Genomic DNA, 17,627 nt, shown 5'->3' on the forward strand with positions numbered 1-17,627 from the left:
TACAACTTTTACTTTCGTAGATTTACAACTTTTATTTATAAGATTTACCGCTTTGACTTTCGTAAATTTACCACTTTTTTCTCATGGATTTAGACTTGTACTTTCGTAAATGTACCACTTTTTTCTCATAGATTTACCACTTTTACTTTCGTAAATTTACCACTTTTTTCTCATAGATTTACCACTTTTACTTTCGTAAATTTACCACTTTTTTCTCATAGATTTACCACTTTTTTCTCATAGATTTACCACTTTTTTCTCATAGATTTACCACTTTTACTTTCGTAAATTTACCACTTTTTTCTCATAGATTTACCACTTTTTTCTCATAGATTTACCACTTTTACTTTCGTAAATTTACCACTTTTTTCTCATAGATTTACCACTTTTACTTTCGTAAATTTACAACTTTTATTCTCTGAGCTTTATTACATTGTTCTCATCGATTTACAACTTTCTACTAAGTTTTACCACTTTTTTCTTATCGTTTTACTACTTTTTTCTCATCGATTCACAACTTTTCTTTTCGGAAACTTACCACTTTTTCCTCATAGATTTTCCACTTTAATTTCAGAGAATATCAAAGTTCTTTTTCTCCTACATTAACCTAAGACACCTCGAAGGACATTAACCTTCTGAGGTCTAAGGCTATTTTTGCACCTTCCTAAATGACCCTTTTAAGGACACTTCCATAAAATATAACACTTTCAGAGAATATCCACTTTTTTCTCTCGTAGATTTACAGCTTTTGTTTACAGATACAGAATAGAATCAAATAAAATATCCACATGTTCAAATGACATGAGTAAAACATATTAAACATTAAACCAATGTTTTTTTGCCCTAGAATAAGAATAAACATTACACAGGTGTTTACTGTCATTGTAATTATAATAAATGCACAGATAACACACAGACAGATCAGAAATACTTCAGAAATGTTGTGTTGTATCTGTGTGTGGTGAAGTTAGTGATGTGAACTAACACTGTGAGAATTTCCTGAGGTCTATCTTCACAGTTTGAACCGTAAATGAATGAAGGAGTCAAACACGAGTGCGTATTGAGCAGTTTACCATCAACAGACCTGCGGGGAAACACACGACAAACACTGAAAACATCATATTGAGCCGGAGACCCTGAGAACACAGCTCCGAGAGCGTCAAGGTCATCAGTGAAAGGAATGCTGCTGACGCTGTGGTGGGGATTTGTGGAGATTATTTGGCTTAGACGCACCGAGAGAACAAAAAGTGCAGCGGAAAAAACAGAGGAAACAGAACAGAGCAGCGAAACAATCAGGCTGCAACTCCACCGGCTCCAGAAACAAGTGTGATTGTAAAGAAGTCAATGAGAAAATGAGCCTAACCTTCGCACTTGATTTATTACCTCAGTCAACATTTTCCTAATGAGTCCATGGTCTAGATCTCTAGTTTCAATTTGCATCTATGTTTAACGAACTGACTTCTTTTCTTCAGATGGCACAAGTGTGAGACGACAACGAATGGCTTCCACGGGGAGCGGCCTCCGTAAGTCTGCTTCTGTCTCTTTACCGTTCAGAATATACAGAACTGAAACTTTCTCATGTTGTCGTCTGAACTTAACCGTCGACTCTTGTCATCTTAATTTAACCGTCACCTTTTGTCGTCTTAACTTAACCGTCACCTTTTGTCGCCTAAACTTAACCATCTCCTTTTGTGGTCTAAACTTAACCATCAGCTTTTATCGTCTAAACTTAACCATCACCTTTTGTCGTCAAAACTTAACCGTCACATTTTGTCGTCTAAACTTAACCATCACCTTTTTTCCGTCTAAATTTAACTGTCACCTTTTGTCGTCTAAACTCAACCGTCACCTTTTGTGGTCTAAACTTAACAGTCACCTTTTGTCGTCTAAACTTAACCATCACCTTTGGTTGATTAAACTTAACCGTCGCCTTTTGTCGTCTAAACTTAACCGTCACCTTTTGTCGTCTAAACTTAACCATCACCTTTGGTTGATTAAACGTAACCGTCGCCTTTTGTCGTCTAAACTTAACCGTCACCTTTTGTCGTCTAAACTTAACCATCACCTTTGGTTGATTAAACTTAACCATCGCCTTTTGTCGTCTAAACTTAACCATCACCTTTTGTCATCTGTTAGATTCACAAAGAAAACCTTTTGAATTTTGATTCACATTTTAATCACAAATATATTTTTCAGTGCAAACATATTCTGTTTGAACAAATATTGTATTTTAACTTTTCAGGCATCCAGGGGGACGACAACCTCCAGTCCATGCTGGTGGGGACGGTAATGAGGAAAATCAAGTCTCGCACCTGGAAGAAGCAGCGCTACTTCAAACTGCAGGATGACTGCATGACCATCTGGTACAAGTCCAAGAAGGCCGGCAACACCCACTCCACATGTACGAGCACACGGTTCACGGACACGCTGATTTTGATGACACCAGGCGTCTTTTCATGTTTGTGACAACAGTCTTTGTGTCCAGTTTCAGTTTGTGATGTGGAGGCGATACGGGAGGGCCACCAATCCGAGGTGCTGCTCAGCATCGCAGATGAGTTCCCGGCCGACCGATGCTTCACACTGGTGTTCCGCGGTCGAAGGGGCAACCTGGACCTGGTGGCCGAGTCTGCCGAGGAGGCCCAGTCCTGGATCCAAGGCATGAGAAAGCTGATCGAGAACCTGGAGAACATGGGGGAACGGGAGAGACTTGACCAGTATCTTTCACTCAGGGTTTCAGTCATATGCCACAAAGTCTGAAGATGCCTTCAAAGTCTTCAAGACTTTGAAGGCATCTTCAGACTTTGTGGTTGACGGAAATCACAGATATTCAAAACATGCTAAATAACATAATTTAAGGTTGCATGAAGATCCCACCAGCCTGTGATTTCTGTGGTGATGGGAAAAGTAAAGTAACATATATAATAACATGAAATAAAACATGTAACATGTAAAACCAGTTCTCAATAGCCAAGTCCAAGACGATCCCAAGTTCAACAAGGTACAATTCCAAAACAAGTGCAAGACGTCAAATGCTTGTTACAATGTTGAATATTTTGTTGGCTAAAATTTTTGTTTTGTTGGCTAAACTGTTGTTCTGTTGGCTTAAAATGGTTGTTTTGTTTGCATTAAGTGTTCTTTTGTTGGCTAAAATTGTTGCTTTGTTGGCTAAAATTGTTGTTTTGTTTGCTAAAAGTGTTCTTTTGTTGGCTAAAGTTGTTGTTTTGTTGGCTAAGATTGTTGTTTTGTTTGCTAAAAGTGTTCTTTTGTTGGCTAAAATCATTCTTTTGTTGGCTAAAATAGTTGTTTTGTTGGCTAAAATTGTTGTTTTGTTTGCTAAAAGTGTTCTTTTGTTGGCTAAAGTTGTTGTTTTGGTGGCTAAGATTGTTGTTTTGTTTGCTAAAAGTGTTCTTTTGTTGGCTAAAATCATTCTTTTGTTGGCTAAAATAGTTGTTTTGTTGGCTAAAAGCGTTCCTTTGTTGGCCAAAATCGTTCTCTTGTTGGCTAAAATTGTGGTTTTGTTTGCTAAAAGCGTCCCTTCATTGGCTAAAATTGTTGTTTTATTGGCAAATGTTCTTGTTTTGTTGGCTTAAATAGTTGTTTTTGTTACAGTGCAAGACGTCAAATAAGTGGACACAAGTCAGGACTTAAGTACAACAGCCCTGCCTATGGGGACAACAAATTAATTTGAAATACTGTAATCTGTTAGCTCTTGAGATACCTTGTCAACAGGTCAGAGGTAAACTTATACTTGTCCGTGGTGCTAGAAGATGCGTTAGAAAATGTGTCTTTGGATTTATAGGACAATCAGAGTGTTACTGTTCGAAGTGTACTGCAATATACCTGAACATTCATCATACCAGTCGTCATCAGGTTACCCTTCCAAAGCTCTTGGAAACACAGTTAAGTGTTTCAGCCATTGTTGAATGTGACGCTTTCCTTAAGTGGCGTACCCAGGTGGATTGGTGACTGGTTCAAGAAGGCAGACAAGGACAACGATGGCAGGATGAACTTCAAAGAAGTGCGAGATTTACTGAAGATGATGAATGTGGACATGAACGAGCACCATGCTCATCGTCTCTTCACGGTGAGAGCCTGAACTAAAACTGTGGTCATTTGTGATTTAAACATTGAGTGTTTGGTTTCTGCTGTGACCTCTTGGTTTTGTCTCTTCTCTCAGATGGCTGATAAATCCCAGTCGGGTACACTGGAGGACGACGAGTTTGTGCTCTTCTACAAGATGTTGACCCAGCGTGAGGATGTGCTGAGGGTTTTCCAGGAGTACTCGGTGGATGGCCAGAAGCTGTCCCAAAGCAACTTTCAGGACTTCCTGAGAGAGGCGCAGCTGGAGGGGGACGACATCCAGCAGCATGCCAAGCAGCTCATTGAGCGCTACGAGCCCTCTGACGCAGGTACACGGACTGTAACTTCTTTACTGTGTATGGTGTATCTTGGTCTTTGAAGTTCTACCCTGTTTCTCTTGGTGCTGGATCGGCTCTTCTTATGCCTGACACCCACTCTGGAGTACAGACCGACAATTAGGGACCTCCAGGGTTCTTGGAGTTCTTGGTACTGGATAAGGTGCCATCAAGGTTTGGGTGCCAGCACCATGTGAGGTGGTTCTGACACCATCCTGCTGTATTTCCAGCCAAGCTGCTGAACGTCATGACATTTGACGGCTTCTTGATGTACCTCGGCTCAGCTGAGGGCTCCATCTTCAACCCGCACAGGCGAGCCGTCTTCCAGGACATGAGCCAGCCACTGTGCCATTACTTCATCTCCTCCTCCCACAACACCTACCTGATGGAGGACCAGCTCCGAGGCCAGAGCAGTGTGGAGGGATACATCAGGTAATAAGTAATAGTATTTGTTGTTTTGTTGGCTCAAGTCGTTGTTTTGTTGGCTAATATCGTTCTTTTGTTGGCTAAAATCGTTCCTTTGTTGGCTAAAATCGTTCTTTTGTTGGCTGAAATCGTTCTTTTGTTGGCTAAAATCGTTCTTTTGTTGGCTAAAATTGTTGTTTTGTTGGCTAAAATTGTTGTTTTGGTGGTTCTTTTGTCTGGCAAGCTCGTCATAGCTAATGTGATTTTTTGACTTTCGAGTCCTCTGTGCATTAGACCAGAGGGACTTTATTGTTATCCAACATTGTGTTTCCATGGTCCCAATGCAAAAACCCGATTATAATCGGGTTAAGGGCATACTCCGGTTTCTCAAACACCATGTAAACACCGTACCCCAGGTAAAATATGAGTTTTCATACCCCAGGTTAACAGACCTAGAGAACTCCTTTAGTTCACCGATTATTCGTGCATTTACAGCATTCCCGGATTACTGTCGGTTTTCTCGTCTGTGCATGCTCCCCACTCCGCGGTGGTGGCTTTTGACCCTGAACTAGAATAAACCAGGAATCAACGAAGTCAGAAACAATGAGAAAAAAGCAACAATAGACATTACTTACATTTTTTAGGGATGGTGGTATCTTCGGTGTCAAGAAAATCATAATCATAACAAAAGATGTTTATAATTGACTCCAGGTTACAGAGAACTACTTTGCCCATGGTACACATCCAGCAGTGCCAACAACAATTTCTAAATCCACTGCTAAAACCATTTTGCAGATTTTACAGGATTTCCGTCTGCATAAATCCCTGGCCTAATTGTTCTCATGCTCCATTGAGCTTCTCAGGGACGATGTTGCCCTACGGTAATCCTCCACCATTCATGGACTAAATGTGGGATTCTTGACGTCAAATTGTTTTTAAGTAATTACTCCTATTTCATCAAATATACCAGTGTCTCATAATGCCATAAACAAATGACCTCAACTTGGGGTCAGTGTGTGTTGTACCCTCCTGTGACTCTAAGTATAAAGACTATGAATTTGTTTTGCTGCTCAGGACTCTGAGTCGTGGCTGTCGGTGTGTGGAGGTGGACTGCTGGGATGGTGCCAATGGAGAGCCCATCGTCTATCATGGACACACTTTCACCTCCAAGATACTGTTCAAGGATGTTGTCAACGCCGTGGGCAACTACGCCTTCAAGGTAGCACCACCTGTCTGGCTGTATCACCCTATGATTGACAATTGGAGACACTGGTCCAAATGTGGCCAAGCATGTTCTGTTATCCCCTCACGCTTGCATTGCAGTTGTGTTTGCTTTTATTGTTTAGTTTTTTCAAGACCATAATAGTGTTAGGATGGATCTAACAACAGGACTGATCTATCTTCTTACATCAAACTATTCAATGCATAGAAATTAGGCAACAATCTGAACAACTCATCCAGAATCAGCAGCCAGGAACAACTTGACCAGTTCTCAGTAGCTGAGTCCAAGACAATCCCGAGTCCAACAAGGCACAAGACCAAGACAAGTGCAGGGGTCAAATACTTGTAACAATGTTCATTCTGTTGTTGGCTAAATTTCTTGTTTTGTCGGCTAAAATTGTTGTTTTGTTGGCTAAAATTGTTGTTTTGCTGGTTAAAATTGTTGTTTGGTTGACTAAAATCATTCATTTGGTGGCTAAAGGTCACAGGTAACGCGGTGGTGCTACCTTAAATGCCTTTGAGGCAGCTCCACCTGTGTCATGTTATTGACTGACACACTCCCAGACAAGTTTGGAAGGTGATCACTCTGGTTCAAATGTGGCTTTTCATGTAGACCGAGGGTGCTCTGTTATCCCCTCATGCTGGCATTGCAATTGTGTTTGCTTTCATTGTCTACTAAAGCTGTATCAACAAATCGCTCAGCATCTCATTGAACATTTATGAGAGGGAGAACTACTGTGCAATGATATCCAAGACATAATCTGAAGGCTCGATAAAGTCAAAAGAGTGCCAGGTTCACATGCATGACATGGCCCGTTGTGTATGAGCATCTGTCCATAGCTGAATATTGTGGCCTTGTGACCTCCTGTGCATCCATCTGCTGGTCTTTCAAAGGGCCAGCCACAGTCCACAGGTAAATGGCAGCAGGTGTATTAGCTTTCCCCCATGATAATGCTCACCAGTGTTGAATTACAAACTCACTCCCTCTCCCCTGTCCAGGTATCGGAATATCCAGTCATCCTGTCCATCGAGAACCACTGCGGTGTTGAGCAACAGAGAGTCATGGCCCAACACCTCAACCACATCCTTGGTGACAAGCTGCTGAAAAGCACATTAGACGGAAAGGCCCCCATCGGGCTGCCGTCTCCTGAGGTTAGCACTTACCCCACTCTCTGTGGTACAGTAAAAAAAATAAAAAAAACATGCACCTAAGTGACTTTGCAGTTCAGGACTTGGTAGCGCTGACACACCCATGGTACATCAGCACCTTTTGTCTGATTTTCTGTGCAGAATTAAAGCCCAGACACGTCAACCTAGACATCAAACTCACCTCACGTCATCGTAAAAACACAGCAAAACAACACAAAGGGAATAACTGTCCGTACCAGCAGGCAGCAGTAGTCTGGTGGTGGTGTTAGGGGAGGTTCAGCACCTTCACTTTCACCCCAAGGCCTTTCAGAGCCTCCGAGGCCATATGATCTGTGTCTACATGCAACACTGCCACCCTGAATTATTCAACACAATATTTTCCCTCTCTTGCAATGTTGAGAAGGCTTAGCAATAGTTGAATCCAAGACAATCCCGAGTACAACCAGGCACAAGTCCAAGACAAAATGTCCAATGGTAACCAGTAATCGTTCTTTTGTTGGCTTAAATCGTTGTTTTGTTGGATAAAATCGTTGTCTTGATGGCGAACATTGTTGTTTTGTTGGATAAAATCGTACTTTTGTAGGCTAAAATCGTTGTTTTGTTGGATAAAATTGTTCTTTTATTAGCTAAAACTGTTCTTTTGTTTGCAAAATTTGTTGTTTTGTTGGCTTAAATCATTGTTTCGTTGGATAAAATCGTTCTTTCGTTGGCCAAAATCGTTGTTTTGTTTGAAAAAATTGTTCTTTTGTTGGCTTAAATCGTTGTTTTGTTGGATAAAATTGTTCTTCTGTTGGCTAAAACCATTCTTTTCTTTGCAAAATGTATTGTTTTGTTGGATAAAATTGTTGTTTTGTTGGCAAAAATTGTTCTTTTGTTCATTCAACAACACAATATTTCCCCTCTCTTGCAATGTTGAACCCCCCCCTCCCCCTTAAATAGTCAACTGTTTTAAGAGTTTTAACAACCTCCTCAACTAATGTATGAACGTGTAACTTATTGTTACTAAATCAACCTGGATGTGAGGGATGACCCTTAGTTTTATTTGAACTTCCTGTCAGGATCTGAAGGGGAAGATTCTGCTCAAGGCGAAGAAAATCGGAGGTCTGGAGGAGAGTTTCAATGGGATGGTGGAGGACTCTCAGACAGGGGAGGTCACAGATGAAGACGAAATGGCTGAAATCGACGAAGATAACCTGCACCGCGAGAGCATCCGCCGCAGGGTTAAGGTAAGTCAGGTTGTTTAACGTAGACCCAGACAGCCTGTTATACATGGTCTGATGAACCTTCCTGATGTAGGACCAGCATCATCTAGTTCAGTCATTTTGAGGCCAATGCTGCAACACTAAAGCAGATTTTAATGTATGAATGGGATACAAAATAGATTAAACTGACTAATCCAAAATGAAGGCACTCCTTTTGATTAAATACTTCTTTTTAATTGCAGTTGGTCGTTTCTGTAGAATGTGCAGGTTATTAATTGAGCTTAAGACTTCCAACACCTGTGGAATGGACTGTTCAGCATTTGAGTCAATCAGAGATGCTCAGGACAGGTTTTCCGGGAGTCAGGCTGTCCTCATGCCTGCGGAAAGGAACGCAATGTAATTCGTAAACGTATTTGTAACTAGTGAAATTTCAGATGGGTCCCAAAACACAGAACTTTCACTTGGAGGACTGTTGTTTATGTCCTTGAAGAACTAAGACAAACCACCACCTTTATGTGATCTGGACCAAGTCGTATAGTGACTTAACTTAACTGTCACCTTATGTCGATTCAATTTAACCATCTAGACTTAACCGTTGCCTTTTGTCGTCTAAACTTCACCGTCGCATTTTGTCGTCTAAACTTAAAATCGTTCTTTTGTTGGCTAAAATCATTGTTTTATTGGCTCAAATCGTTGTTTTGTTGGTTAAAATAGTTTTGCTGAGTAAAATTGTTGTTTTTTTGGCTAAAATTGTCCCTTTTTTGGCTAAAATCCTTCTTTTGTTGTCTAAAACTGTACTTTGGTTTCGTTGCGTTGTACCGTAAGCTTTTACTTCATCACACTAAACTAAAGTAAACGGCAGAGGAGTGTTGCCTCCTGCTGAGTTTGTAGTCAGTGTTTCGTTTCTCAGTAAGCTTCTCAGAGAAATCTGGTCGTCTTTTTATCCACCGGAAAAGGACTGCATCAACTTCTGTCATCCCTCATGAAAAATCCAGAGCCTTGAAGGGCAGGGAGCAGACGCTGGGTGTTAGATACGCTGATCCGTTTACACTGTGACAGCAGAGAAAGACTCCGACTCTGTCAAACACTTGTGACCGGTGTCTTCTACCGCCGCCATACACACCTGAAGTGAACTGCATCGACTCTTACACAACTAAAGGGAACATGCACAGGAGGATCTCATGGCGGCTGCTGTCCCAGACCAAGCCATGCCATGCCATGCTGGGCCAAAGTAGGTGAAGGTTGCACAGTCTCCTCTGAAATGAGATATTTGACACTCTGAAGGACAGTAATTGCAGTCAGTAATCACCTCTGGAGGTAAAGACTGAGGTGTAGAGTCTCTAAGTAGGGCTGGAACGTAACACCAAGTATCCACTATTCCAGCGTAAAATAAATAAAACACTCATTATGTGACCGAGCAGTTTGATATTTTTTAAAAGAGACATTAATAAAGAACACTTCTGCACCTGATTTATTGTACCATGAAACACATTTGAGAAGCATAGTTCTCAAAGGTCCTTCCGTCAAAATAGCCTCTCCCTACAACAGCCATTGTCCAATCCTAAGTTAGCAACCGTAACTATGCAGGGGAGGTCTGTCAGTTCATATGAACCCGCAGTCATCTGCGACCTCAGCGAGGTTAAGGAGTTGTTCCTGGGGTGATACTTTTGTAGCGTCCAAAGTTATATGTACTCAAATGATGTTTGGTTTAACATGTCCAGTTTTGGGGGTGAAAGGGCCTCATAGTATGTCTTTCTCTGTTTGGGCCTTGAGTGGGGAGCCCCTCAGTTATTGACTATCTTTTCTCCCAGAATCCACAAGCAGGTCCTCCAGCTCCAGCTGCTAACATCAACCCATGTTGCTAATGGCGTATGGCTACAAGTTACTGACAGTCATAGCTAAACGTTAGCATAAAATAAAACAATATATGGACTTACCCTGTTCCTTCGTGCATGGATGGATTACTAAATGGGCTTACGGGGCACAGGCCCTGGGGCCCTTAGGTTCAGGGGCCCTTAGACACAAAATGTTGCTGAAAAAAAACACAAATAGATACTAAATTACCACAAATTCACCAAAAAAAAAAACTACAAACGACCCCAAATGACTACGCAGATGCAAAATGAGCATAAAGAGATGCTACATGATCAACACAATCAATCAAAAATATACCCATAATGACTACAAGCAATCAGAAGCACAAAAAACAACTAAAATAGATTCAATTCGATTCTATATCCAGTGCCAATTTATAACAAAAGTTGTCTCAGGACACTTTACATATGGAGTAGGTAAAGACCACACTTTATGACTTATTGATGATTTACATTGACCCAACAATTCCCCCATGAGCAGCAATCTTATGCACAGAGTGGCAACGAAACCTCCCCTTTAACCGGCAGGAATGAACAGTCAAGCAAAGGAGAGAGAAAGAGAGAACAGACAGATTAACAGAGAGAGACAAAGACAGTAGCAGGAAGCGTCGTGCAGGACCACGGCAGCAGGCACCACCATGATCAGCAGAGACCTGCGAGACGACAAAGCACAAACAACTCCGGGGAAGAAGTTGAATTAGTAACATCTAACTAAAATAGATGCAAAATATAAAACACCACAAAAAGGTGACAAAACAAGTATAAAATGGATGCAAAATAATCACAAAATGACCACAAAACAACCACAAGGAGGTGCAAAATGACTGAAAGTAGACTTTGAGTTTGGGGGTCTAGTTTAGGGTGGGGTCTGTGTTCAGTGGAACATTGTATCATTATCTGTCGAGACATGGGGAACGCCTTGACCAGGAATCCTCCGATAAATTATCGTAACTCTCAAATGCATTTTGACTTTTTTTTCTGTGTCTGATATTTCACAACTGTTGTTCACGAGAGTTGCTGTAAGTTCTTTGGAGTATCTCTCACTGATGTCGTTGAAATCATGTTGACATGAAACTTGACAGGCCTAGCCAAGCGAGGCGGGACTTAGCGACCATAAAGGTCCTCTTGTAATTCCAGAGCTTTCTTTTATAGTCTTGCTGTCTTCGTCTGATGCTAAGGATGTGAGTGTGAGTGTAATTACGGCCCAAAATCATCCCATGGTCTTTTTCAGCACTTACATCAAATAAGCCATGTAGACGTTTTTTTTATTAAAGTAGTAGCTAACAGTGATTAGCTCGGGGCAGTACGGTGAAGGCATTAAAATGTCTTTTTTAACTACTAATACTAATATAGCTCAAAATAACAGTAAACCTCTGCAGTAGCATGAGAAGAGTCCCTACACAGACAACAAATTGTTGTGTCGTGTCGTTTGGTCTGGACTGGTCTTGTCTTGCCTCGTCTTTACTGTTCTTGTCTAGTCTGGTCTGGACTGGTCTGGTCTGGTCTGGTAAATGGTAAATGGACTTGTACTTATATAGCGCCTTTCTAGTCATCTGACTACTCAAGGCGCCTCACAGTGTTTGTCACATTCACCGATTCACCCATTCACACAGACATTCACGCTGATGGCAGTGGACATCTACATACCATCTAATTTGATCTAACCATTCACACCACATTCACACACCCATGCGCAGCACGGGGAGCAATTTGGGGTTCAGTGTCTTGCTCAAGGACACTTCGACATGTGGACCGGGGGGAGATGGGGATCGAACCACCAATCTCTCGATTAGAGGACGACCCACTCTGCCACCAAGCCACAGCCGCCCCCGTCTGGTCTGGTCTGGTCATGTCTTGTCTGGTCTGGTCTGGTCTGGTCTGGTCTGGTCTGGTCTGGTCTGGTCTGGTCTGGTTTGGTCTTGGCTAGTCTTTTCTTGTCTTGTCTTTTCTTGTTTTGTCTGGTCTGGTCTGGTCTGGTTTGGTCTGGTCGGGTCTTGTTTTGTTTTGTCTGGCCTGGTCTGGTCTGGTCTGGTCTGGTCTGATCTGGTCTGTTTGATCTGGTCTTGTCTTGTTTTGTCTGGTTTTGTCTGGTCTGGTCTTGCCTTGTCTGATCTGATCTGGTCTGGTCTTGTTTTGTCTGGTCTGGTCTTTTTTTGTCTGGTCTTGTCTTGTCTTGTCTTGTCTTGTCTTGTCTGGTCTGGTCTGGTCTGTTCTTGTCTTGTATGTCTGGTCTGGTCTGGTCTTGTCTGTTTTTTTCTGGTCTTGTCAGCTCAGGACTCCTTGGGCATTTAGAGTCATGTTTATTGATAAGCATCTGAGACGCATGAAACGGCACACTGGGAACGCTGTCAACACAGTCATCAGAGGTGAGGCCAGCAGCGGGTTTGGCAGAGACGTCAGCTCGCGGGCACTGCTGCAGATGGAGCAGGTGTCTGGACAGTTGGCTGGTAGACAGCTCTTGAAGGCGGGGTAGACCTGCCGGATCGGCTTTCGTGTGGAAAAATGCGTGCACGCGGAGGTGATCTGTGGGTTACTGTTTGGACCACCGCACCTCTCGTCTCAGCGGTCATGGACCCTGGCAGCACTCCTGCTTTTTCTCTTGCCGTCGCGGTCGAGTATCACTTACACAGTTCAAGAGAGGGTTGTCTCGAGTTTTGGTTGTGCCCCTGGGCGCCCGTCCATGACAGGGTTCCAGGGTTTACCCAACCACCTGACTAACGCACTGAGCCAGTTGGTGAATGGAGCCTTAATCAGTCCCTTCGGTGTGTTCATGACACAATGACTCTTTGGGTCACTGGGTTTGGATCTTTTCCTGCAAGTCAGCAGGACCGCTCAAAGGGGCTCCACTAGATACTGGACACATTTAGAAACAGAAATACATTAAATAGGTTAAAGCATCTTTAAGTTGCCTCTTTAAGTAGTCCAGTTTTACCTGAAGTTGCTCGTACCATTGATTAATTCATTAATCAATACTTTTTTAAATTAATGAATTAATACAAAAAGTAAAGACAAAAGTAAAGTCGCCAATTTTAACATGAGTATCAATTTTTACAACATTTGATCAATTAATTAATTAAGTCCTTTATTTATTTTAAATATTATTTTTGGCATTTCTTCTTTATTTTGAAATCAATTTTTAAAATGAATACATGTTAAAACAATTGTAAAACAAAAAAATACATTGTCGCCAATTTTAAACATAAATATGAATTTATATAACATTTGATTAATTAATTAATGCCTACATTTAGTTTTAATGTTATTTTCTTTACATATGAATGGCATATTATTTCATTTATTGAATAATTTAATTAATTGTTAATTTTATTTATTGTGGCACGTTCAGTCAATCATAAGTATGAGTGTGTGTGTCCATACATCTGTTGGTTGAACTTTTATATTCATCCTCTCTCTTAGAAGTCAAAACAGCGTCTGTCCAAGGAGCTGTCCGACTGCGTCGTTTACTGCAAAAGCGTCCACTTCAGCAACTTCAAACACTCTCGCATCCACTCCAAGTTCTACGAGGTGGCGTCTTTCACCGAGTCCAAGGCCCGCAAACACCTGAGAGAGGCGGGTGGGTCCAGCCTTATCACTCAACTCATATACATTCATAGAGTTATCCGCGTTCACGATTAGCCACTGTTGTCTTGACCTTCACTTTACTTCTGCTATTGTCTCATTGCAGGGGCAGAGTTTGTGTATCACAACTCACGGCAGCTGACCCGGGTTTATCCCAGTGGCTTCAGAACCGACTCCTCCAACTTCAGTCCTCAGGAAATGTGGAACGCCGGGTGCCAAATTGGTGAGTGAACTGAAGACATTGACTTCATCTTTTAGACCTCCCGCCTTTAAATTATTGGCATTTCTGTCATTGGGGTACGGTTTGCGTTAAGCTTTATCTTAACCACACTGGCGCCTGTTGCTGCTTGAGCCCAAAACCAAACAATTCAATTGGAATCTGGAATCGAGTAGGACTTGCTGCTGCCCTCAGATACTTGAGACTTGACTTGGACTTGCCAAAAGGGACTTGTGACCATCTCTGCGTAGTATAACTGTAGGAAATATTGAAGTACCAAAAACTCTGCGTAAACAGGAAGGATGGGTTGGGGGATGGTTCGATGGGTCAGACACGCAGGCCTTTAACACGGGAGACCTGAGTTCAAGTCCAAGTGGGTGCTCAAAGTCTGGTTCCAGCTACAGGAAGGTGAAGGGTACTGAAGGGAAATGCTGTAGTACTTGAGTAAATGTACTTAATCACTTTCCACTACTGCATATGTGCGGAGATGGCTGAGGTTGGGCATTTACCTCAAAGGGTCAGGTCAAAACAAAGGACAAAACCCAAATAAATGTAAAGTAGATCTTTTGTATCCCTCTTTTTTTTAAATTATTGTTTGGTAAATGGCGCCAAGATCAACTCAGAAGTCATGCTTTATTTTAAAGTTGAAAAAGATGAGGCTCTTAATAACATTTTCATTCTCTCAAAGTGCCTGCATTAGTATTTTTTTCTTAATTTCTTGTCCAAACTGTAAATTTTGTTTCTTCTCCTTGCTGTTCAGTTGCGTTGAACTTCCAGACAGCTGGGGAGGCGATGGACCTGAACGACGGCCTGTTCGGTCAGAACGGCGGGTGTGGCTACGTTCTAAAGCCAAGTTTCATGCGAGAGGCCGAGAAAAGATTCGTCCCCGAGACACCCCAACAACGAGACGGCTACCAACCGGTTGTCCTCACTGTACAGGTACAAAAAAGAGAGGTCCCAGGACGGAGCCCTGGGGAACAGCTCCAGTTCATCAGCTATTGCTTCATTGATGACTCTGTGTTTATGTGTTTCAGGTGATCAGTGGTCAGCAGCTGCCCAAAGTCAACATCAAAGAGGACTCTATAGTGGATCCTCTGGTCCGGGTGGAGATCCACGGCGTCCCTATGGACCAGGCCAAACTAGAGACCAGATACATCGACAACAACGGTACAGAGTGGACACAAAAAAAAGCACAGAATGGGTATGACTTTTAATTAATTGGCTTCTGGAGATTCAACCATTTGTCCTTGTTCTGCAGGGTTCAACCCTGTGTGGTATGACACTCTGCGCTTCACCATCCACGCTCCTGAGCTCGCCATGGTGCGCTTTGTTGTGGAAGACTACGACAAGACGTCGAAAAATGACTTTGTAGGGCAGTTTGCACTCCCGCTCACCTGCATGCAGCAAGGTAAGTTTGCTTCTCAGGCTGTTTGTTCACTGTTCGTACATATAACTATGAAAAGTACAGCACAGTAATTTGTATGGATTCTGCGTATTAGAATCAGGTGACGTAGTATCGCCAAAGGATCAGACCCCCGGTGCTGGGGTTCAGGATCAGACTCCGGTGCTGGGGTTTAGGCCAGCTGAGGGTCTGTGGGCTGCTGGCCGCTGCAGAGTGTGTGTAGCAGAGGCACAGCATGTGTGTGTTGTTCTGCTCCAACAAAACCCTTTCCCCCGGTGCTGATAAAAATCCTAAACGAAACACTGACATGTGGAATTTATTGTGTGGTTAGCTGCTAATGTTAGCTACTGTTAGCTCATTGCTGAAACAGATGAATTTCTAAATAAGTTTATCAGCTAACGTTACAAAGCGACAGGTGCCAGATCCATGCAGTTTAGCTAAGTGACAACTAGCTAGCTTACGTTTGCTTCATACTAATGTTAGCTCAGTGAAACCTAAGCTAGCTACAAACCTCCTTGCTAATGTTAGCTGATGTTTTGCTGTGTCCCAAATCGCACATTGCAGTCAGTGTACTGACATCCGTGCACTGTGTGCCCTATGTACTGACTGTCCACCAGTAGTGTAGTTGTTACTGCTCCGTTGTTCCACCATTTTTCCAGTTTGAATATAGTCCCACCTCTTCCACTACGTAGACAAAATGGTGACAATTGAGGGCGTCCACACTCAACGGTTTGGCAGTTTTTGAGTGTGCGCCTCGAGAAATGCAGAACACTGCATTTTACCGACTTCCGGCATGAACGCACTTCGACCCTCAAAAAAGCCAGTTTGAGGATGGAAGTGTGCGATTTAGGACACAGCATTAGCGTCTTGCTAATGTTGGCTCAGTAAAACCTTAGCTGGCTAGTGTTAGCTCTTGCTAGAATCAGAATCAGAATCAGAATACTTTATTGATCCCCGGGGGGAAATTCTTTAAAGTGTAAGCTCAGTGAAACCTAAGTTGTTTAATGTTAGCTCAGTAAAACCTAAGCTGGCTAATGTTAGTGCCTTGCTAATGTCACTGCGAAACCCGGCAACATGCAAGCCTCGACCTCGCCTCGGTACGGTCAAGCTAGCTAGCTTGACGGGCCTTGTCTTGCTTTCCCTATTGTCTTGGATTTCCACGACACATAGAAAGCAGCAACCGGGGTTATCTCGGCCTTTAGGAAACAGCTCATTTGTGTTCGCAGGTTATCGTCACATCCACCTCCTGTCCAGAGATGGAACCAGTATTCCTCCCTCATCTTTATTCGTTCACATCCGGATCACAGAAGTGGAATAAAGAAGTATATAGAATAACTGTATAGCTGCTGAAAAAAGTATTTAATAAGATTTAATTTGATGTGAATAAATACGCCAAAGCTTTGGTTGTTGTCCGCAGCAGCAGATGTGTTTGGTGTGTGTAACCTGTTGTTGTTGTTGTTGTTGTGACTGTCTGCGGCTCGTGGTTGGCGAAATATTGTGTTGTAGAGACGAATGTGCCACCGTTTTGTGTTCCTTCAGTATTTACCTTTAACACACATGCATTTCTCTTCCAGCTGCACAGCTCACATATTCGGATATTATCTGGTATCAAGTAGGTAAATCTACAAGAAAAAAAAGAATATTCTCTGACATTAAAGAAGTTACTTTACAAAAAAAAACATGTGTATCATCTGAAATTAAAGTATTACATTCTCAAGAAAAATAATTCATGTTTTCTGAGATTAAAGTGGTAAGAATATGAGTTAAATACTCACAAATTTATGGGGAAAACACATAGACTGTTTTTATTTAATGAAATTAAAAATGTATAAAACACAGATGTAAGGACATTATTTCTCTTCATTTTAACATTTTATGTTTTATGATCCTTCTGTGTAAATGTGTTTTGATATGTTTATTTTTGTACAGCAGCGTTTGTTTTTTATTATTCATGTGACGCATCTACCTGCTAATAAATGTGATTTTCACTGAAGCGTGCAGCTCTTTCATCTTCTTACTGAGATAAATATGATATACAGTAAATATGAATGAACTAAATGCTGAGATGTTGTCTTTGGCGACCTCTAGTGGGGTCAGGACCCTCAGGTTGAGAACCATACACACAAATAATACTAAGAAAACAAAGAAATATTTTTGTTTTTC

The 17,627-nt window shown here is 42.0% G+C and overlaps 1 protein-coding gene across 1 annotated transcript; it reads left to right on the plus strand.

Annotated features, from left to right (window-relative positions):
- Window positions 1-1,498: 1,498 nt before the first annotated feature.
- On the plus strand, window positions 1,499-16,782 carry LOC310964868 (1-phosphatidylinositol 4,5-bisphosphate phosphodiesterase delta-4-like; the record flags this gene model as incomplete). The annotated part of the gene is made up of 15 exons (XM_083938163.1): window positions 1,499-1,523; window positions 2,243-2,401; window positions 2,486-2,714; window positions 3,955-4,084; window positions 4,178-4,409; window positions 4,646-4,847; window positions 5,895-6,039; window positions 7,041-7,193; window positions 8,249-8,416; window positions 13,684-13,840; window positions 13,952-14,068; window positions 14,823-15,001; window positions 15,097-15,229; window positions 15,321-15,470; window positions 16,691-16,782. 15 exons carry the CDS (start codon window positions 1,499-1,501, stop codon window positions 16,780-16,782), a joined length of 2,271 nt encoding a protein of 756 aa, XP_083794289.1.
- Between the last annotated feature and the right edge of the window lie 845 nt (window positions 16,783-17,627).

The sequence above is a fragment of the Echiichthys vipera genome, assembly GCF_963691815.1.
Source record: "Echiichthys vipera genome assembly, chromosome: 23".
Taxonomy (NCBI): Eukaryota; Metazoa; Chordata; class Actinopteri; order Perciformes; family Trachinidae; genus Echiichthys; species Echiichthys vipera.